This window comes from Gavialis gangeticus, unplaced genomic scaffold, assembly GCF_001723915.1.
Source record: "Gavialis gangeticus isolate Ggan-Ray unplaced genomic scaffold, GavGan_comp1, whole genome shotgun sequence".
NCBI lineage: Eukaryota > Metazoa > Chordata > Crocodylia > Gavialidae > Gavialis > Gavialis gangeticus.
The window spans coordinates 22852603-22876448 of NW_017729022.1; the positions used below are offsets into that span (position 1 = coordinate 22852603).

General features: G+C 43.5%; 1 protein-coding gene across 1 annotated transcript in view; it reads left to right on the top strand.

The window, feature by feature from the left end:
- Positions 1–4: 4 nt before the first annotated feature.
- LEMD3 (LEM domain containing 3) overlaps positions 5–23846 on the top strand; it is a gene marked incomplete at its 5' end in the record, with an annotated part of 83551 nt that continues 59709 nt past the window's right edge. Inside the window, one exon of the mRNA XM_019515777.1 lies at positions 5–959. Within this exon, the coding sequence (XP_019371322.1) occupies positions 5–959 (955 nt within the window). The remainder of the gene's footprint in view (positions 960–23846) is intronic.

Here is a 23846-nt window from a genome sequence, read left to right on the forward strand (position 1 = left end):
CTGGTGGGGGGCGGCGGCTCGGAGACCGGCTGCTGGGGCGCAGCCTTCAGGGCCTAGTGAGGAGGCGGAGGAGGAGGACGAGGACACCGAGCAGCAGCAGCAGCGGTGGAAGAGCCGGGCGGTGAACGGCAGCCGGCTGCTGGGCTCCGGTGGCAGCAGGGACAAGTACTCGGACTCAGAGGAGGATGAGGAGGAGCAGGAGGGGGATGAGGGACCACGGGCCAAGCCGCAGGTAGCGAGGGAGGAGCCTGCGGCCCGCCAGCCCCGGGCCCGCCGGAGCCTGGCCAAGCCTGCCGCAGCCGCAATGGAGACAGGCCAGGACCGGGCTGGAGTAGATGGCGGCGCTGGTGTAATCGCCGGGAATGACAGGGCGGAGGCGGCGGCTGCCGCTGGGAGTCTAGACAGGGGCAGAAAGCAGCAGCAGCAGGAGGCGGCGGCGCTGGGGGGAGGCGGATGTGAAAATCTGGACTCCAGCCCTGCTGTCGCCAGACACAGCAGCAGCTCCTCCAAGAAATCCCCTCCTGCGCTGCTCCTGCCCCCGCTGGTGGACATGGACAGTGGGAAAATCCCCGACTCTCGGGGCTCGCTGAGGAAAGCAGCCAATAATCATGTTCTCAGGGGTGTTGCTGGGGGCTACAGCATTGAACCCAGGGTCTACTCTGCTACCAACAGCCTTCCTCCCGGTGCTGCGGCCACCGCCTCCTTTAGACTCAATCACACCAACCACACGGGCTCCAATCACACCTACCTGAAAAACACCTACAAGCGAAACCTTTCTGAGCCGGAGGAGGAGCTTCTCCAGCAGTTCAAGAGAGAGGAAGTATCTCCCACTGGGGGATTCAGTGCACATTACCTGTCCATGTTCCTCCTAACCGCCGCCTGCTTGTTCTTTCTGATACTGGGACTCACGTACCTGAGGATGCGGGGATCGGGAGTCCCTGAGGATGGGGACCTTAACAGTAAGTGTCAGGTCAAGGCTAAGAGGGGTTTTTGCAAGAAGGCATCCTCCACTAAATGTTACTTTACACTTAAGTAATATCTTGCTCCTGTTGCTCTCCTGTATAATTTTCCCAATACCTATGCTACATCTAAGCCTTAGTTTATCTTTTGGGAACACTACTTAGGTGAAGTGCTTTAGGTGATGCAACAAGTCTGGAACACATAAGAATAAATCCAGAGTCCTGTCTCTTGTAATCTGTCAGTAAGTACCTGCTTCTCTGGCATGTTTCACAATAGGCTTTTGTACGTTTTCTGACCATGCAGAGTATTTTTGAAAGATCAGTAGGAGAGCCAGCAGGGTAAGGCCTTTATATTGTTACGATCTTCTCAGGTCAGTTTATTTTGGGATCTTTTTGATCCAACCATTACTAAAACTCACAGCTATCAAATCGTAAAACAGATCAAGTAGGTAAGACTGAAGCTTTACCTTGATTTGGATTATAATACTTTGACTGAAAAGGTTATGCAGTAAAAAACGATCATGCGGTAGGTAGCAAGACTGCATGTAGGTGTGGTGCTTTCTAGCAGAGAACTTCTGGGTCTAAACTTAGTTAAGGTTGGGTATCACCTAGAAATGTATGTGCTTTCTATCAGGCTTACTTAACGCTTGTTTGGACTTTTTGACTATGTACAAGTGACTTAAAATATATTTAGAAACTTGCCATTCTCTCTTCAAGTGGTACAAAAATGGAAATGTCCCAGTTAAGGGTGGTAGTTCATGATAACTGAACTCTTGGCCTTTCTGAAATAGGCAAGAAACCTATCTGTGTCAACTGTGGTGGTATGTATTTTTTCCCTTTTCTTCTGGACTGTTATTCATTAGAAATTAAACATGGAGGAAGCTTGCTTATGGAAATGAGTGCTGGCTGGATAATAATTTATGGTCTTTAGTAACTTAGCTGGTGTTGAACAGGTGATCATAAAGGGGGGCTACATGTACCTTTGGAACAAGTGATACTTGATCAAAGCCCCATACTTGCTGTTACCTTGTTTGATGAGGGGAACCAATTCAAGGCACTAGGCAATAGAATGCATACTGTATACTGTAACTGTAACAAGAAAGAGTTGTCTGATGCAGTTGTATCCCTTCCCCAGACTGGATGCTGGAAGGGGGGGTGGTGAGTTTCTTTCCCTGTAGCATTAGTCTCCTGGCTGTAAATAAGAACTCACTCTCTGATAAGTTCTGAGCCATTTTGGGGGTCTGTTCAGCTAATCGTTTTCCCAAGTAGCAGCGGAATACTGACATCCGTGTCAGACTCCATGTTGCTCTGAAGAGCTTCAGTAAAAATTGTCCAGTCTTCTGCCGTTTGGAAAGTTGTGAGCAGCAGATATGCTGGAATAGTCTAAAAAGTCTGGAGGGCAATACTTTATCTGTTCACTTTGGGCTGGAAACTTACAACTTTTTATTAAATGAGAGTGAGCATCACAATAGCCACTGAAGCGTTTAAAAAAGAAAAAACAAATTCTGAGGATTTTGGTGGAATTAGGGTGCGTTTCCTGACTGGCATTGTTAGCTAGTTGGTGAATTTTACAGAATATGCTAAAGAGAAAACTATTTGTCAGTGACTGTATAGCTAGTTGTGGAAAGATGGATGTACTTCAGACCTTGAATTTGGGTAGGGGAGAAAAAACTACTTAGGTTTTGAAACAGAAATTAGAGTGGTGGTCTGATGTGCGTGCTCAGCATCAAGGCAAGTTCTTTGGGGGCAGGTCTGGTTCTGCTCCTTCTGCATTGTTTAAACGGCACAAAGGAAGCAGAAATCTTAGTCTGCTACTGCAGGTATTTCAGTGAGGAGGCAGACCCATAGGACAGTGATTCTCAACTGGAGCATCATGAGATCTTTTAAGAGTCCTGGCCCCTGGTTGAGGAGGTAAGTGCTTTCTTTTTCACCTGTTGGGTTCCCTGTGCCTGCCTCAGCATCTCAGGGACAAATGGCATCCTTGGCTGTTCTTCCAAGAGCTTCCACTTTTGCCCTCCCCCTGCTGCAGTCCTTGTACTGACTGCCAAAGTGCTCTGTCACAGGTGGGCAGATGGGTGTGAGGCTGTGAAGTCATGCTTTTCTGCCTGACTCTTTTTCCTTCTCCCAAGCTCTGCTGGTGGGAGGGGCTGCTGGGGTAGGTAGACATGAAAGTCCCCTGAGGAGCAGCATCACCAGTGGGGACTATGCTTACCCTCTCAGGTGCAGATTGGGGGTGGGAGAGGGGACAGATGGTGGAAAATGCAGGACACCTGGCACTAACCAGCTCCTGCAGGGACAGATGCCTCTTTCAGGGGTGTAATGACCCACTCCCAAGCTACCCAGTCTGCCTTACTGTGCACCGTTCCTTGTCATGCTTTTAAGGATGTCCTGTCCCCTTGTGAGAGCCTTAGAAAGCGCCATGGAGTAGGGGAAGATAAGTACCATAAGAAAAAAATTAGTGTTTGAAGTGGGGTGTTGCTGAATTCCAAAAAAATTATGGAGGGTTTTTTTAAGTTGGAAAGCATTGAGAACCATTGCCCAACAGAGCATATGAAGTCAGCCCTACATATTTTTTCCTCTTTCTGCATCTTCTGGAAACATGGGGCTGGTGCAGGGCACATGCAGCATGTGGGGATGGAGCCAGGGTACATGCTGTACAAGGCATGTGGAGCCTGTGGGCCTGATCTGGATCAGCTCTAGATCCAGCAGGTCTTGTGCAGATGCTGCATGCAGCATGCACTTTGGACCAGCCCCCAGCTCTACACGTGGGGCTGGAGTTACTGCATGCTGGATACAGGGTTGGTCCCAGACTCACAGGCAGCACTGTGGACTGGATAATAGGGCTTTGCAGGCCAGATCTGGTCAGTGGGCTGTATGTCTTTGACAGCCCTGACTTGGGACAACAAACCAACTGAAAGTAATCTTAGGGAACTGTTTCTAGCTAGTTCAAGCAGCCTCCAGGCTGCTGGTAACTTGGGCTTACAGTGACACTGTTGAGCTTCTAACTAGTCGCAGCTGCTTTTTCCTTTTTTTTTTTATTCCTTCCTTTGTTGGCTGCATCAGGGGAGGAAATAATCAAATTTCTGATGAAATCATCAAAGCATCAGGCTCTTTAGGCTCAGTTGTGCTGTCCTCTGGCTGCTTTAGTTCTGTGGGTACACCATATACCCACCTCCCCATAAAGGCAGAGCTGATTTGGATGCATTTATTTAAAAATGATGGAGCATGGCTTGGGTAACACCTTCAGTTATTCATCAAATGCAGTTTTTTGTTTGCTTTTTAATAGCTGCAGGTTGAAAATCACTGGTAACTAGCCATTTGTGTTGTTACAGAAATATTTCAAATCTAGTTGCACTATACTTGAGTGAAGCTGAAAATGAACATATTTATTATAAGTTTGAATTCAGAGCATATTCTAAAATAAGTGGTCAAGTGAAATGCCCCAAGATTTGTTTTAAGGAAGACACCACTGAATATAAATTTCTTCACGTAAGGACATTAATTAGACAAGATACTCAAGCCAGAGTGCTTTTTTTTTTTTGTCTTTCATTGGATAGAACAAGGCTGTCCAGCTGTTGACCTGTGGGCCACATCTGGCTTGTGGGGGTTTAATGTGGAGCCAGTGGGTTCCCATCTGGCTGCTACTACTCTCATTTCTCCTGCTGTTGTTGAAGCTAGGGTCTCAGGGTCCCATGATGGGAGTGGGAGGGGGCTTACACCACTTGCATGGCAAGGGGGCTGCACTGCCCATGTGGTGGGGATCCCAGGAAGTCTTTGCAGCCCCAGGCATGAGGCCCATGCCATGGGTGCAGTGTGAAGCCCCCGGCTGATTAGAAGTTAGTCAGCCCTGGGATAGAAAAATGTATGGCTGGGGTCAGTTTAGAATACTTAACCTATTCAACATTTAGCACTTACCATGTTACCAAACTAGGGTTTTCATCTGGATAAACAATGCTTCTTAACCTTTGGAAGGCACATCTTAAAACATGAATTAATGTTCCCAGTGCATCCTTTTCTGTCTTCTACTCCCTTGTAAGATTGCAGCTCTTGGTCTTGGGAAAACGTGAATCCTAGCTCCCAAACATGCGAAAAAGTAAGAACGAAAGTTCCACGTGTATTTGCTGAACTGGATATGCAACTTCTAATTCCTGAAATATATTTTGTTGAACTGCTGTAATATTAGTAATCTGACTGATTACTGTAAATACATATAGATATTCAGCATATGATTATAGTGCCAAGCACTTCAAGTGCTGATCTTGATTTAACTTGTTTCATTACTTCATACTAAAAAAATGGGAAATCCAGATAAGAATTCCAGATGTGACCTCCATCAGTAGCATGTAAGTCTTGAGTTCTTAGTGAGGTTTCTGTTGGCAGGCTAAAAAAAAGTGTGCTTTAAACAGGTTCAATGTATATTGGAAACATGGTACATACCTCTGCAAACAATGAGGATGAGACCTCTTGCTATAATAAAATGAACTTGGTGCTTGTAGGAGACTTTTAAAACTGTAGGTATGATTTGAGTTTCAGATTACTTTCTCATAAGAAATAAGCTTAGAAGATTTGCATATATAAGCTTTTGGTAAATGTGAGAGTGGACTAAACTTATGAACTGGTGCTCAACCTGGCAGGTCAGGTGGGCAGTACCTCCCTTGTCTGTTTGCAGGCTGAATCTGGCTTGTGGTCCTGATCTGGCATCTTGGGGCTTGGCGGGTCTCCATCTGACAACACAGGGAGGGGCAGCCCAGCCCAGCACTGATCAAGCTATGTAGGGGAGGAGGGGGCTTGGCCTGGTCCTGCAAGGGAGGGAGGCGGAACATGACCTGGCTGATCTAGCTGTGCAGCGGCCAAGGGGCATGTGGCCTGACCTGGATGTAGCTGTGTTTGGAGGGGGGGGCCCAACAGTGCGACCAAGCGACAATCTACCACAGAGGGTTTTGCAATTTGATAGTGGGATAGTGAGATAGTGGGCTGTCTCAAGCAGGGCCAAGGAGGTGATCCTCCCCCTTTATACGACACTGGTCAGGCTGCAGCTGGAGTACTGTGTTCAGTTCTGGATGCCGCACTTCAGGAGGGATGTGGACAGCATTGAGAGGGTCCAGAGGAGGGCCACCTGCATGATCCGGGGACAGCAGGGGAGACCCTACAAAGAGAGACTACAGGACCTTAACGTGTTCAGCCTTCGCAAGAGAAGGCTGAGGGGGGACCTGGTGGCCATCTATAAACTCACTAGTGGGGACCAGCAGGGTTTAGGGGAGACCTTGTTGGCCCTAGCATCCGCCAGGGTAACAAGGAATAATGGCCACAAGTTGTTAGAGAGTATGTTTAGACTAGACATCTGAAGGCACTACTTCACAGTCAGGGCGGCTAGGATCTGGAACCAACTTCCAAGGGAAGTGGTGCTGGCTCCTACCCTGGGGGTCTTTAAGAGGAGGCTTGACGTCAACTTGGCTGGGGTCATTTGAGCCCGGTTTTCTCTCCTGCCCAGGGCAAGGGGTCGGACCTGATGATGTCCCTTCCGACCCTACTTCTATGAATCTGTGAAACTGCCACTGCTTCCCTGATGCCAAATTTCCTGATTCTGCCTGAGGGACTCTTAGGGCTTTGGCCCATGGGCCAGAGGTTGAGTACCTCTGAATTAAAGAATTGGAAGCAGGGTGAAAACTGAATGCCTTAATATTGGGGTATGTCCTGTGTTAAGTAGCTGGGAACCTGGATCCTTGATAGAACATCATCTTGTCTTTGTGATGATTTGGTATTTTGAGTAATGTGGATTTAGAAGGGATGATGTGATTATTGGTGGAGAGTAGGATTGTGAAAGAACTTCGTGTTTAAGTAAGTTCATTTAACTTGAATCGCTGTCTTTTTAAACTCATTTTGATATCAGAAAATGCTGGTTCCTTCTTCATACATCAGTTCAGTTTCTACTAGGAGATGAGATTGAAGCTTGCCTCACAAAATCTCTGATTTATGAAGTTGAATTAAAATTTATTTCTTTTCATTTGCCTTTTTTTTTCATGCTTACAGAACTAAAAATCTTACTTTTGACTATTGGACTTTGGATAGGTTGGAATCAAATAAGGAGCCAGGGATGAAAATATAATTAAAAATGATCTGTTTAACCTCCTCTGCTTATATAAATTTAACTGTTAATACATACCTAGTGTGGGGGGAGGAGTTGTAGAGCCCTGGGCCAGTGCATGCCCTGCCATGCTGCAGGGAAGCCAAGGACAATCCCTGCCAGACAACACAGCCCATGTGGAGGGAGCAGACTAGCTATGGGTACTAGTCCCCCCTTGTCTTCCTCCTCCTTCCCTTTCCCTTCCCCCTTCTGCCTGCCCTGTCCCCTTCAGTTCCTGAGGCATGGGGCTGCTTTCCTTCCCTGCCAGACTGCATCTCAGGCTAAATAGCCAGGAAAGCATTACCAGTATAGGTATACTTATCATGTAAACATTTAACTTTTCACATCCCTAGAGCTAGTGTTGATTCAGAAAAATGAAGAGACCTAAAAAAGGATGAATGTCAAAAGAAAAGTTTTATTTTTAAAAAGGGGGCCAGGCTGAACTGAATATGAAATGTGGAGCAAAGATTGTTTATGCGGTAGCTTTTTTGGAATGCAAAGTAGCTGTTATGTATCCTGATGAGAGAAGAAAATAGTCTGCTATTCTTGAAATGGCAAAAAGTAATTAGCAAGAGGCAAAGATTCTAGTTGGTGATGTCTTTTATTGGACCAGCCTCATGGTCGAGATTAGTTTTAGCCAAGCTTTTTAATGTACTGCATTCTTCTTCAGGGTTGAGGGACTGTGCTGTTTGTCTAGGAATAGATCTTGTGCACAAGAGTCCTTGCCCTTCATGTTTTCTGGACCTGCTTGAACACTTCCAAAAGTTATTAGGTTGCTAAGGGAAGATCATATGAATGGTGTAATGTCCTTACACATGTAAGAAATAAGGGAATAAGAAGTGAATATACCACAGTAGAGTCTTTAATATGCTGTTCAAATCCATTTTCTTGTTGGCACAAAGGAAATGGCATGCTTTCAAAAGGGGTCTAATATATTTAAAATACAATTGGTAGTAATTCAGAAATGCTAAATAGCACGGATAAGGCAGAAAAATATTCTATAACAAGCTTGAAACTTTTCCTTAGTGTATTCCTTTTAGTTACCAAATACCATCATTTATTCTTCCTTTTTACCCTGGTCATTTGTGTGGTTTAGCATAATCTAGGGGCATTCTGTTACTTTCTTCTGTAGGATCTTTGTGTTAAAAACAAAAACGGCTGGAAGTTAGAACTGAGGAGCTGTTGAAAAGGTTTAGCATTTTTAAATAACAATGAGTAGATTCTCTTGAAAAACCTTGGAACATTAAAACTGAAAGTTTCTTCATCCGTCTTCCTCAGTGGTACAGATACTGGTTTGCTTTAAGGTGGGCCACCAACTCTTTAAGAGCTCCTTTCCTCACTTAACAAGTCCTTTTGAGCAACCTATTGAAGTGGTTTCTTATTTTACTTAAAAATAACTGAAGGAGGCATTGCTGCAGTTATTCTTACTGGAGGTTGACTATGTGTGATAAGCAGGTTTAGGGGCTTTGTTTTTCTCTGCTCTGTACATACAACATGAAAATGACTTCTGTTATGGTCTTATGAGAAGAAGACATTAAGTGCATACAGTGCAGGTTGGAGTAGCAGCTTGTGGCTTTTTCTGGACAGTAGTTCTCACATAGGGTGTCAAAGGGTGGAAATAGGGCTGCTGGGTGAAAAAAGACAGTAATATTGTAGGGTTCTAGAGGCCGCTAGCTTGAAAATGTGAAATGAAAGGTGCGTGTATGTGCGTGAGGGCGAGTTGCAGGCGGCAGTGCCTTTGCCCACCAGTACAGTGGACACAGGTTTGGGGTAGGCTCCCTGCTGGTCACCATGCCTGGGAGTGGCTCAGTATGGTTAGGATATACCCTACCCTGGAATATCCTGGTGGGGAGTATGCTTTCAGCTGACAGGGTTTTCCCCATCCATCCCTGTCCACCTGCCTGCACATAATCACTGAGAGACTTAATGCCACACGCTAAATAATTTTACCAGTCTGTTTTAAAAATTCACTATAATGCATTAATGGTATAAATACTATAATTGTAGTTTAACCTTTTACACCCCTAATTTCAGCATATGATAGGGAGCAGGAATTCTTTATGTTAAATAGTCATAGTACTAACAAAAATGTCCTGTTTTTCATTTGTTAAATATATTTAAGTTGCTTCTCGTTTGTACGAACATGCACATTGTTTTGTTTTTCCCCCTCCATCCCTGCTTTCCTCACCTCTCCCAAAGCATAATATTTCAGTGTTTCGAAGCTGCTGCTTTTTTTGAAATGCACAGAAGATTAAATCAAAATAAGGCTTCATGATGTTGATTTAAACATAACACATTTGTGTGGTTGGTGATCGGTACTTTCCAAACCCTGAAATTTCCAACATTGAGTGTCTCTTGTCAAATATTGATAGGCACAAGCTATTTAAGAGAAACCTGAGAATGTGCAAGAGAAGGCTTGTGAAAAGGGAGCCTTGAAACCAGAGACGGAGATGGCCTTGGGTGAGGTGAAAATGATATAGTACTGAGAATGCTGAACAGAAAGTGCTGCATGGAAGGAAAATAACTGCCTTCCTCAGGTGATATATTTTTTGTGACTATTTATAAAGTAGCTGTAAAATAGAATGCTTTGACATTGTGATCTCTGTGGGCAAGGTAGAAGATGTGTTCTGCCTTCTGCTTAAGCAATTTTGTATACATTGGATTTGGTACTCTGGAAGTGGATGTGGTGACTTTGGGACAGATTTTTAAAGGTACTTGGATCTCAAACAACATACTTGCAGAGATTTTTAAAGAAGTTTTGCTTCAATTGTTTAAAATTGAGCTTTTGCAAATGCCTGTCTAAATCCTTTAAGTGTCTGATACTTGTAAAATGTTGTTACATTTTAATCTTTTATTTTGGGACAGGAAAAATCATTTGACTTTAACTACTTACAGTCTGCTTTCTAGGACTGTCATCCCTATTTAGGTCTTAAAGATGTGTGCATCTTGCTGTCTCCTTAGTTTCTGAAAAAAATGTTACACTGAATGTCTTAAGTGCATCAGCTGCATCCTTACAGCACTCTGTGAACCAATCATGATTGTTCAGTGGGTCCAGTTGGGTTTGGCAAGCTCTGATGGTTCTTTCTTTGAGGACCTAAGACCAGTGGTAAGTAATAGTGATTCAAAATAGTGTTTAATTTAAAGAGTAGAACCAAAGCATATCAGAAACAAAAGCTTTTTTTTTTTAACAGGACAAATCAGCACAAATCTGTTCACCTTTAAATAGACCTATAATAACATATTCCATACATCACCATCTGGAGGCAGGGGTTCAGTCTACTCAGCAGTTTCTGCCTTGATTTCTCTTATTCTTCAGGGTCTTTTTTATGCACCCTCGAGTTTTTTCTAGAACACCTACATTTGTTTTAAAGTACAGATTAATGGGCTCTTTGAAGTAATGATTCCTTTTCCTGGACATGTGTAGGTAAACTTCACCTGCATTAATTCCTCCATAATAAACAAAATAGTAGCTAAATTGATGTACTATATAATCATAAAATATTACCAGGAGCTCCCATGACTTTTCATGTCTGTGATGGCAGCTTCAAATGACTACTTAATCTATGGTGTATGAAAGTTTCCATTCCATCATTTTTCTGTTTGCGTGTCTTTCCTCAGTCATTTTCTTCATGTTCCCATCTTTTATTTGCATCTTTGTATTTTAACTTTTCCTCTGGGAGGAAAGAAGGGCATAGTTGAGAAATTATGTACCAACACAAAGTCCCTAGGGTTGGTGGAGGCAAAAAACTTTAGTAGTAATGGAAACTTTTGTCATAGTCTATATAAGAGCTTAAACTAGGTAGTACCTGATGAATTCAATGTTCATATTCAAGTACATTATAACTAATTACTTAATCCTAGCCTTATTTTTTCAAATGTAGTTTATACATGAGATTCCAGGAGTTTTAAATGTATGGAAAATTTGTAGAGTGGTCATTCTGTTAAGGCCATCTGGGACAAACAGGTCTGAACGTTAAATCTCTTGAAAGTCTATTTTATAAGTTTGGGCTAACAGATCTAACTTGGGCTAACAGGTCTAATGGTAAATACTCCAAAATCATTGTGTATTGTGACTGGGGAGGTTATATAATACACAGTGATCTCCCTCTGTCTCTTTCTCTCATAGAAGTGGTTGAATTGCCTCTTAATTTGTAACTAATGCCTCCAATATTTTATAAGGCTTTCTTTGAAATGAAGTTCAGATTATCTGTGTAGTCTCATTTGATTGAAAATAGGTGTAGTTCTCTTGCTGGTAAATATTAACAGGGCTGGATTAATGCATATGCAAATTATTCACATGCATAGGGCCCTGAGCTGCAGGGGGAGGAGGCACGAATGGCCCCATCCACCTCACTTCCTTTCCTGGTGGGGCTGCTGCTGCTGCTCCAAGAACCTGCGTGCCTTCCGCAGCCTCCGGCTTGCTCTGGGCACCAGTAAGGAGAGGGCAGGTGCCGGTGGGGGCTGCAGTTGGGCGGGAGTGCAGAGCCCACACTCAGAGAGGAGGTGGGAGCACAGAGTTCAGGTGGGGAGTGGGTCTTGACCAGCCTGGGGCCCACCAGTTTCTTTGCCCAGGGCCCACTAAAGGGTTTATCTGGCCCTGAATATTAGTCTTCCTGTGGTCATGTTTTGGCCAGTGGTTCTCAACCTCTTTTGGACTCAAGGCTCCCTTTGTTGGATGGGAGGCACTTCCCTATAACTTTTGTGAATTGAGTGGCACCCTGTTTCAAAAACTAAATTATACATTACAGTGCTTACTGCCTTATGAAGGGGCTGGGCAGTAGGGGTGAGGAAGCTGGTCTTATGTGTTAAGCATGGCATGAGGAGCTAAGCTAATTTCCTCATACCTCAGGGCACACTTCAAAGGATCTGGAGACATCCCAGGGTGCCCTGGCATCTTGGTTGAGAATTGCTGGTTTATATTACTATCTAGGATTATTCCCAGACCACTTTTTTTGTTTATACTTGCTCATTGTTTTAGTCTCGTGGTCCTCGGCCTTTTCAGGGTTAAGGCACCTCACCACCACTCTTGGGAATGTGGTGGCACCCATGGCTAATAGAACCATTATTGGTGCTACCTTGGTTTACCCAAGTGCTTCTCCGCTAAGTTCTGTTGCCAGGAAGAGCTGTGAAACTGCATGAAATTACCTCTGCTGCACAGCTAACCTGGGAAGGGCTGTGCTACACATGTCCCTTCCTCCTGCATTAGAGCTCTCTAACAAGCCTAATGCAGGCAGCAAAGCTGCTTTTAGCTCCACAGCTTTTTTACCTTCCCTACAACCTCCCCTCCTGAAAACAAGAGGAAGTGGGACAGTTCTACCTGCACCTTTTTCTGGGAGGAGCATGGGGGTGGGGAGTGGACCAGAAATTGCTGCATGGCTAGAGGCAGCTTTGCGGTCTGTCTTGGGCTTATTTAAGAGCCCTAAGGCTAGGGAAGTGCATGGGGCAGTTTTACCTGACCACTGTCCCCCATAGCATGCCAGTATCCCCTTGTAATGTGTTCAGTACTTGTCTGGGCTCTTTGGGGCAGAATGGAGGTGTCCTACACTGTCACTTCTAAACCCTTATTTTCTACGGCTGTGCAAAACTTGGGCAGCCTTTTCATTTTGGAGGTGTTTTGGCCTGTTTCAGTGCCTGAAACACTGAATCCAAATCAGAATGGAAGGCTCTGAAACATCTCCGAAATGAGACAGAACAATCCAAAATGTTTTGGAGGCGGGCTTGTGGGGAAACAGAAACTCAGAAGGGGGTGGGGGGAAGGACTGCTTTAATATTGACATCTGTAGCTGGCCAGCGTCTGGGATCTGTCCCTAAGGTCCTTTCCAATCCCAGTGCTCTGTTACAGGCTACCATCCCTGCTGATTTCATCCTGCTCTGCCTGCACGCGCACGCACATGCACATGACATGAGTTTTGCTTTCAGAAGCTTGATGTGCAGTTTCACAGAAACCCCTGCACCTATCTCCTTGAAACCTGGCAGGCTTCATGTGCTCAGAAGGTGCTACTATGCCTGCTGTTTTCATCCCGCTCTGCCTTAACACAAACATGACACAAGTTTTGCTTTGAACAGTTTGAGGTGCAGTTCCACAAAAACCCTTGCACCTATCTCCTTGAAACTTGGCAGGCTTCTTTCCCTCAGAAGAGGCTACCATCCCTGCAATTTTCATCCGAATCAGGCAAAAAATGACGTCAGGCATTTTTGTGATTCCCCATTGTAGCCTGTGGCTGAATCACTGAAACTGTTGAAACTCCAAAGCAGATTTGGCCAAGTTGAAATGGAACAGTGATCCAAAACATAAAAACAAATCACTCTCTCTCCAAAACAGCTGAATCCGAAACCAAATTGAAACATAGCCATTTGGCATAGCCATACTATTTTCTGTCTCTTGCCCACAGTTAGAGCCAAGTACAGAAAATGAGATAAGTAGTGCATGAGCACCCTAGAACAGAAACACGAAACTCAGTCTACCAAATATATATCTCCCATGCGCAAACCTTTGGTTTGCATCAAAATAGAGATGTAGACATTTCCTAGGTCTTCATGGCAAAAAAGTAGCTTTCAAACTACATGTTGAATCACTTTTTACAGCTTCCCTTGTGGTCTCACTAAAGTTGACTTATGTGGTCAACAGGCACGTGACTGATAATAAAGAGAGTCATTAGAGTACTGGTATGTTATATTTCATAGGAAAATAGCAAATGGAACCAGTTACCAACTTTCCTTGCAACTTTTGCCCTTTAAGCTCCAGACGTTTGTTTTGCAAATTGGTAATCTGTTGTGTCAGTGGGACAGGCCACAGTCAGCTGGACAGATTCAGCCTATGTTTATTCACATGCACTTCTATTCAAGTGCAGGTCATTCTAGCTGAAATAAGTGAGCTCCAAATACGGATAGAGCAATTTCTTAGTAGCTCATCTAATATTCTTTCTTAAAGACTGATTTTCCTCAAAGCTGAGATGTAAAATCATGTTCAAATTGAACTTTACATGGTTATGTGAAACTAAAACTTTATATGCTCGGGACTGAAAAAAGAGAAAATAGAAGTCCTAACTTGATGGAATTTAAATATTCTGAAGGCAGTAACTTATTTGCATTTCTCAAACATACTGTGTCCTTGTATTACTGCTGTTCACTCTTCACTTCTGAAAGTTCAGTGATACAATATGGATACTTAAATAGCTGATATAAAGCTGATCTCTGATTTTATAAAAAATCAGACAGCTTTGGGGACAGGAGATAGTAGGTTCCTATTAATCAGATGGTTTGCCAGAACTCTCCAGTATCACAGATCTCTTGTAAATTGAGGTACAGAATTTTCATCTTCCAAATTAATATTTCAAGTGTGTAAAATAAGCTCTTTGCCAAAGAATGAGTTGTTTCCAATTCCCAGTCTCTAGGGAGAATTTGGAGGTTCTGGTATCTGAACAAATCATTAAAACCTTTTCTATATGCAGAGCGATAAAAGGAGACAGAAGTGGGAAAGTGCAGATGTGCATCACCTCTCTTAACAATCTGCACTCTGATGACTTGTCTACATGTGTGCCTGTCGTTGTAGCTGGATCATCACAGCGTTGTAGCGTAACTGTAACTTCCTCTAATAATAATAAAAAAAACCCTCTTGTATAACTATGCTACCTCCTTGAATTGACATAACTATGTCAGCAAAACTTTGTAGTATAGACCTGGTCTGGTTTTGCTGTTCAGCTTTTGTGTGTAATGTCAATGTGGTGTGTTGGTTCTCTTTCCCTCCTGCTCTGTGTAGGGGTACATTTACCATATTTTCTCTCATAAATTCAGTTCCTTACTCCCTGGGTCAGTCAATGGTAGAAACACTGTGGAATTGACACTGGGTTCCTGAGGGAAAGAAAAATAACTTCATTTGGTGATTTCCTTTGTTCTGTCAAATGCAAGTGGAAGTAGTAACAAGTTATGAAGGACTTGGCAAGACTTTATTAGAGTAAGAATACTTTTCTTTAACTGGGGAGTGAGATGCAGATCCTTTCACAAGCGGTGTCTGTCAGATTCATAGATGTAGGGTTGGAAGGGACCTTGTAGATCTTGTAGTCTGACCCCCTGCCCTGGGCAGGAGAGAACTGGGCTCAAATGACCCCAGCCAGGTAAACGTCAAGCCTCCTCTTAAAGACCCCCAAGGTAGGAGCCAGCACCACTTCCCTTGGAAGTTGGTTCCAGATCCTAGCCGCCCTGACTGTGAAGTAGTGCCTTCTAATATCTAGTCTAAACCTGCTCTCTAGGAACTTATGGCCATTATTCATTGTTACTCCGGGAAGCGCTAGGGGGAACAAGGTCTCTCCGAATTCCCGCTGGTCCCCCCTAGTAAGCTTATGGATGGCCACCAGGTCCCCCCTCAGCCTTCTCTTGCGAAGGCTTGAACAGGTTAAGGTCCTGTAGCCTCTCCTCATAGGGTCTGTCCTGCTGTCCCTGGATCATGTGAGTGACCCTCCTCTGGACCCTCTCAAGGTTAGCCACATCCCTCTTGTGCTGTGTCCATAACTGGATGCAGAACTCCAGCTGTGGCCTGACCAGTGTCACATAGATGGGGAGGATCACCTCCTTGGCCCTGCTAGTGATGCAACTGTGGATGCACGACAAGGTACGGTTAGCCCTACTGACTGTGTCCTTGCATTGTTGGCCTGTGTTCATCTTGGAGTCAGTAATGACTCCAAGATCTCTTTCTGCCACCGTGCTTTCGAGAAGGGAGTTCCCCAGCCTATAGGTATGCTGCTGGTTCCTACTGTCTAAGTGCATCATCCTGCACTTGTCAGTATGAATCCCATCCTATTTTCATTTGCCCACCCCTGTAACCTGTCCAGGTCCTGGTGTAATCTGTCCTTCACTTCTAGCATGCCCACCTCACCCCAAATCTTGGTGTCATCTGCTAATTTAAATAGGGCGCTTTTAACCCCGTCGTCCAAGTTGCTAATAAAGAAATTGAACAGTGCAGGTCCAAGGACCGAGCCCTGGGGGACTCCACTGCCCACTTCCCTCCAGGTGGAATATGACCCGTCCACCACCACTCGCTGAGTATGACCCCCCAGCCAGTTTGGTCAGTGCCACAGTCGCCTAGCTTTTTAATGAGAATGGGGCGGGAGATGGTGTCAAAGACCTTCCTGAAGTCCAGAAAGACTACATCCACCGCAACACCTGCATCCATTGATTTTTGTGAACTGATCGTAGAAGGCAGTCAGGGTGGTCTGACAGGACCTGCCCCTAATGAAACCATGCTGATTGCCTTTGAGCATCATCCCTGCTGCTGGCACATCACAGATGTGTCATCTCTTCCATCTTTAGGAGGGAGAAGTAAAATAATGAACCAGAAAGAGAAGGGATGTGTTGAGGAACTAAAACAAAGGAGTCAAAAGTTGAATAAGAACAAGGGACTTGAAAAAGAAAGACATGGTGGGGAAAAGTAGTGAATTATTGAATTTTAATGTGAAGGGTGACATTTGATTGTTTTAATTATCAGTCTATTGCAGGCAGGTAGTCAAAAAATTATCCGTACACAAAATGCAGATTTTCTTTTTAAACCCTCTCTTTGGAGTTTGTCCTAATTAGGGTACTCCTATTAATGAGGAAAATCCTGGGTGTATGCAGAGTGAGGTGAGGAATTGACAGCTGTTCCCAAAAATGCAATACCTCTTGCTGGTGTGGCTCTGTGATCAAAGCTGTGTTTGGTGTGGAAGAGGCCTCTACTTCAGAGCTGTAGTAATGGGAACTGGCTGGAGTTTGGGGGAGATGCATAGTTTCTAGGGTTGGAAGGGACCTGAACAGATGATCAAGTCCTACCCCCTGCCCTGGGCAGGAACAAGTACTGGGATCATGATACCCCAGCCAGATACCTATCCAGCCTCCTTTTGAAGACCCCCATGGTAGGGGAGAGCACCACCTCCCTTGGGAGCCTGTTCCAAGCCTGGCAGCCGTAACGGTAAAGTAATGCCTCCTGATATCAAGCCTGAACCTGCTCTTGTTCAATTTGTGGCCATTATTCTTTGTTATCCCAGGTGGTGCTTGGGGGAGCAGAGCCTCAGCTATTTTCCACTGGTCCCCTCTGGTGAGTTTATAGATGGCCACCAGTTCCCCTCTCAGTCTTCTCTTGTGGAGGGTGACTAGATTCAGGCCCCTTTCGTCTATCTTCGTAGGGCCTGCCCTGCTGCCCTGCCGACCATGCAAGTGGGTCTCCTCTGGACACTCTCAAGGTTAGCCACATCCCTCTTGAAGTGCTGTGTCCAGAACTGGATGCAGAACTCCAGCTGTGACCTGACCAGTGCTGCATAGAGGAGAAGAATCACCTCCCTGGACCTGCTTGTGATGCATCCGTAGATGCATGACAACGTGTGGTTAACCTTACTGACTGCTTCCTTGCATTGGTGGCTCATGTCCATCCTGGAGTCAACAATGACTTCAAGATCCCTTTCAGCCACTGTGTTGTTGAGTAGCGTGTTCCCCAGCCTATAGGTATATGTTGCAGGTTCATTCTCCCTAGGTGCACCACCTTACACCTGTTTCCACTGAATTCCATTCTGTTCTCATCTGCCTACCTCTGTAACCTGTCTAGCTCTAGTTGGATTCTGTCCCTCCCCTCCAGTGTGCCCACTTTTCCCAGAGCCCAACAAAGGGACTTTAATCCCAAAAGCTTGCAGAAAAGGACAGTTTTCTTGCTATTTCCCAGTTGGTCTAATAAAAGGTTTTGGAACCAAGAGTTCTAGTTTTTTGTATGCTAACACTTGAAGTCATTTAGTCAAGGGACTCCCACAATAAAAAGAGCTGCTAATGGGAGAAAAGGACTTCTCAGTAAACTTTTTTTTAAAGTGTGAATAGAGGTTGTTCCCCTGGCAGTGGAATTCTGAATCACTATATATTCCACTCCTTAGAGAAATTTATTAATTGAACAAAGCTAACTACAGTCTTTTGTTCATTTTAAATTAAGATGTTTTGTTTTTATTTATTTATCTATTTTGGAACAGGATAGTTGCCTAGCAACCGATGGCCGGGCTGTTCAATGGAGTGAGTGGGTCTGGGTGTAAATTTAACACTTCTGTCATCTCAGTCAAGAATTGCAAGGAGAGGCAGAAACTCCTTGTCTTGCAGAAGATCTGAGAAACATTGATATCTTGTCCCTGTCGGGTCATTGTAATCTTAGTCTTTTTTTTTTTTTTTATCCTGAGAATTCCCTGAATTGGAGACATTGGGGCAGGGGGAACACAGACAAAAGGTATGAGATGGGTTGATGGCTTGTTTGCTCCTCCTCTTGAGTAGGACTTCTGATATTTAGAGTTGTGTTCTGTTGCAAATATAGGGTAACTGTGGATACTCTCACAGGGAAATATGGGCTAATAAGTTCTTGGTTCACCTTTCAAGCCGAACTGTGTAGCTAGTGTGCCAGGATGCATTCCTTGACTGAAAGGTGGAGAGGTAACAAACTGTTTACTAGTTTCATATCTTGACTGGTCCGGAAAAGCCAGCTTCGGCTTCTTTGACCGGTTGGCTGGAATGAGCTGTTCTCATTTTTTCTTTTTTTAATTGCTGTGATATCTAAGCACTTGAACAACTCTTTAACTGTTGTTGAGGGCAGAAAGGATAGAGATCCCAGGGTACCTTGACTTTTCTAGAATATTGCTATGGAGTTTTCTCCCTAGAATTCTTGTGACTGAATGTAATGAGCTTTCCAGCTCAGGTTTAAGGTCGCCTGATGAGAGGAGGTTGAATGTAACTTCTTTGAGCCTGTTCTCTCAGGAATAGGATCTTGTCTGGCTGGTATCAATTTATATTATTGGGGCTAGAGGCTGCCTCTTTAAATATACACACAATACTAAATACAGTGCTGAAGCCACATGTTTTATGAAGAAATCATTTTTTGACTTGTGTTTTGCTATTGGTATTTAAAAATAAACCTTAAAAGAAATAGAAAACTTTCTTTTTGAAGAAAAGCTCTGCCTTTGAGCATCTAGAACTAGCATAGTAAAAGGTAGACAGGATCTATGCATGATTTCTTTCAGTTTATCTTTAACTCAGTTGTTAACAGTTTAGGTACATATTTATGTTAACTTTTGCTTGGCTCCCCTAAAAGGATATTTTTGAGTCAGTTGCCCATATGAGAAGGGTAGGCATTTGTATTCTGATATTTCATATGTGCTGTTGACAGACGTTTGTGGATATTTGGCTAAATAGAAATGTGAGGTTTCTTGAGAGGAGGAGACCCTTTAGGTATTTTCATTTAGATGTGAAAATGTCCTCTAAATCACATAGCAAACCAGTGGATAGAGAGAGGATAAGTAGGCATGCAGAATTCAGAGGATTTATGTGTTTACAGCTCTTTAAAAATCAAGGTCATACCTAAGAAAGGCCAGTATGGTCATGTTGCTGTTGGCGTGCTATTTCTTAGTTTTGCAGGTACCCTGTGGATTGTGATGGAAAATTCTCTATGTGATCTCATGAACTAAAAGGCTTTTAAGTTTCTTGTCTTGTTTCTAGAGAAAGAATAGGTGAAAGAAAGGTAGGACTTTTTGGATTGGTCATGGTTGATTTTTGAAACGACCTGCAGATCTGAGGAAGCTTCCAAACATAAACTGGAGGAAATTTCCACGTTCCTTTTTGCCCTTGATGTGAACATGCCTCGGAACAAGAAGTGAAAAGTGTCTTTTCTCAAGCGTGACTAGTAATGCATATGTTTATCCAGAGAGAGAGAAAAATGGTAGGGTAAGTGTTTCATTTCTTGAGCCTTGACTGCTTTGTCTCTAAGTTTGCCATAACTGAACCAAACACTGTGCAGGGGCACAGATAACCTTACTTGAAAATCAAGAAAATAATATAACCTAGGAACCCAGTTATGGGAGCAATCTATTTTAACTGCTTTGAATCCAAAGATCCAGCAAGGTTTCTGGTCAGTCTGCTCTCACAATGGAACTGAATGAGTCTGTGTTGTGTACTTTCTCCTCCGTACAGTTGGACTGGGCAGGGGTAGGGAGCATAAGAACCTAAAATTTACTTTGTGCATGTGGAAACCGAATAGCATGATACATTGGTCCCATATTGGATTGGCATTGATATAGGGGAAAATAAAAAGTATCGGAAAACGGCTGCTTTTGCCTGATGCAGCTGATAATGTGGTCTCCAAGCTGCCCAGCTGCATATTGAAATTGGATCAGTATCAGCTGATATGGCTTCTTAAAAATCGGCCATCGGTATCAGCCCAAAAGATCTTTATCGGTGCACCCATAGTGAAGGGATCTTTTGCCATCAAGGGAATGACCAGGTGGCACGTTGACTTCTGAGAGCTGATAGCCTTGAGAGAGGAGGCAGGGCATATCCTTCCCTTTCTTATATGATGTAGCAGCTGAAATGGTCCCATGCAAGTTCTAGAAATTAAGCTTTTTCTGTTTGTATGTCTTGTTACAGATAGACAGCCATGGAATATAGTTTAGTTCAGTGGTTTCCAATCTGTGGTACGGGTACCACCAGTGGTATGCAGACAACCTGTCAGTGGTACATGTTAACAAATTTATTATAATTACTTTATATGACAAAAATTTGCTGGTGGTACTTAAGGTTTTATAGTTCTAAAGTAATGGTGCTCAATCTGTGAGAGTTTGGGAATTGCTGGTCTAGTGAGGAAGCAAAGTACAGGCTGGGGGATGGGGAGGGGCGGTGGTGGCACGCAATCACGTTTTAAAGTAGCTGCTATGTATACTCTCTCAGGTGTTGGGAAGCACTCCAGCTCTAAGTCTTATACAGTGGCACTGGCAGTAGAGTTGGTTGAATGAAAATGGCAATAGGGGCACAGACCGCTTGCTATAAAATCAGATTGACTGCTTGCAGATGTTTAAAAAACAAAACAAAACAAAACCACACTTTACAGGAAGAAGTGTGTTACTCTAGTTCAGTTCTGCAATGTCTGTATAGATTGGGTGCTTCAGTGGGGCTTATTTGCACTTTTAGCTAAAGCTGATTCAATCAGCAATCAATTCAATTAGATTGAATCAGCTTTAGCTAGAAGTGCCAAAAAAGCTCCACTAAAGTGCCCAATCTGTACAGATGTCGGGCAAGTTGGGTTGAAGTAACGCGCTGCCTCTTCTGGGCATATACAGAAATGTGTCAAGTTTAAAGTAAAGCACTGTTTTTTGCTGGGTTTTTTTTGTCTGCAAGCACCTGTTTTGACTTCCATTTGGCTGTTCTGGATTCCCTCTGCACACTGCACTCTTTCAATGGCACAGAATGCTTTCTGTGGTAAAAATCATTCTTAACATTGACTCTTACAAAAGTTTTTGCTCAAAGGAGGCAAGAAGGAAACATATAGACTGCCACACAGTCTTTCTAAGGCTGTGGATTGTTCCAGTTTGGATCAGAGGTGGGAGAGCAGGCACTAGGACCCAGACATTGCTGCTGTTTTTCCCCACTGCAGTATTGGGAGAGGGGTGTTGATGCTTCCCCTGGCCCCTCCCCCTTTTGCACTGGGAGAGGGGGCTTCAAGTAGCACTTCTGCTTGAAGCCCTCCCTTTCCTCCCCAGTCCTGTTTCCTGGGGTCTGGATGTGGCCTACAGGCCATAGGTGCAAGTTGAGTATGAAAATATACATTTCAGTTTTCTTGGGTAATGTAGCCTTTGTAGTTTTGTCTTAAAAGCTTACATGTTTTATATGAAGCTTAATTAATTTATTTGGCCACACTAACCATACATCCCAAATACTAGCACTGTTTTATACCATTCTGGATCTACCCTAAACAATAGTGTTATAACACAAGTGTGTGTGATGCTTTTGATGCCAAAATGAGTTTAAGTATGATTAGTTCAAAAACAATCTTTTGTGTTAACAAAAGATTAAGTAACATTTGTGTTAGTAGTGGATGCTTTGGCCAGTTGAAATTTTTTAAAGTGAGATATGAGAATCTAGTGGCTAAAACACAGATGAGAGATTTGGTCATAAGACTGGACATCTGCTTAGTCTATATAGATGCTAGCTATCAGAGAGAGAGACCAGAGTTGTGCTCGCTCTCCCCATATCATACTGGAGGCTTGCTGTTATTTTGACTGCTAGACATTTCAATCCAAGCATGCATTTTCAGGGCTGATGTGCTTTCAGATTTTGTGGTTTTTGGTATCTGAGATGAAGCAAAACATTATGGGTAATAAACTGGGTTTTGAACTAATCATATTTAATCTATAAAAGAAAAAGTTACACAGTGAAAATAAAAGTAATTCTGATTTTTCTTTCTAGAAGTCCTTATTTATTTCGGAAGTTTCTTGTGCTGCCATCTTAATTTGTTGTGGCTAAGGGACCTTTCAGACTGATCTGCTAAGCTAGTAACTTCAGTTGTATGGGGCTGGTCAGTAGGCTGGATTAGACCCACAGACAGGTCCAACATTCCAGATACGGCATGTGTCCTGGAGTGGGTGCTGCATGTGGCATGGTTCTGCTCTAGCTGCTCTAGGACTTTGTTGTATGCAGCTACTGCTCTGCTGCTCCAGGATGCTAGCTGGAGTGGGTGCTATGTGTGATGCATAGGGCTGTTTGGTCTGCCCAGCCTGTGAGTCAAATTGGAGATCCATGGGTAGCAGCAGGGGTGAGGATAATAGGGCTCTGTGGGCTGCATCTTTGACAACCCTGCTTCAATGTTTTTTTTAAAAAGTGCTGATATATGGGTGACGTCTGTGTAGTACATGCAAGTACAATTCCAGCCACTAGCTGTTTGTAGCTTCTGCCTGCATTAGGCAGAAATTGAGAGAGGGGAACCATAAGAAAGATGCTTGATGGCTATAATTTGAATGGCTGATTGTATGAAAAGGGTAGGGCTTTGGGGCATGACAGTTCAAAGAGATTTTAGGTTTTTGTCCACTATTGTCTAAACTGAATGATACAACCCTGGGTATTCATCCAGAGGACTAAGGGGCTGTGAGGACTCCCTTGCCAGCTGCTGATGACAAGCATCCTATTGAAATAGGTTTAGGTAGAGGTGAGAAATCTTAAGTCTTTTTATTTATGGTTGATAATGGCATAATGTCTGGCTTGACATCCTGATAATGATGAGTGTTATGCAAAATAGGTTGCTTTAATTTAGTCTGTCTTTTGTGGAAACTTATTTCACATCCTTTGGATGGTTAATTTGTTGTTGTATGTCACTGAACCTTCTTGGGGAGGACAGCACATACATTTAATAAATAAATTCAGTGTAGTCCATATCAAGTGGCTTAGAACCTGATTATTGGGTAACTGATAGATCACACAGTAATTGCATGAGGGAAATTGGGAGTGGTAATTAATGATATGGATATAATTTGACTGGGAATACTTGGCAAATTTGGTGTTCTAATATAGCCAGTTGCAAAGTCATACTCTAAAAACAGAGTGTAGATAATACAGGATTAGCTATATTCTGGGGTATGGTGACATGGGGAAGGATGGGTTGGGATAGGGTGGACTTCAATTTATTGCTCAACTTGGAGCCCCTGCACAGACTAAAATGATTTGACGCTTTTTGCAAGAGTGTCCTAAAATGCATGGGAGTGTTGGGATTGTGGTTTTTGGGGTATTTTGCACATTTTCAACTGAACTTAGCCAGTGCTGAAATCTTGATTTTTGTTTTGTTTTGTTTTGCTTTGCTTTGCTTTGCTTTGCTTTGCTTTGCTTTTTTGTTTGTTTTTTGTTTTTCCAAACACTAGAATTTTCCGTCTTTGGCTTTCTACCTCTAAACTAAAGGGAGATACCTTGTGAAACAATTTTCTGCATGGAACATGTCCTGTAAATTATGAGAAGTA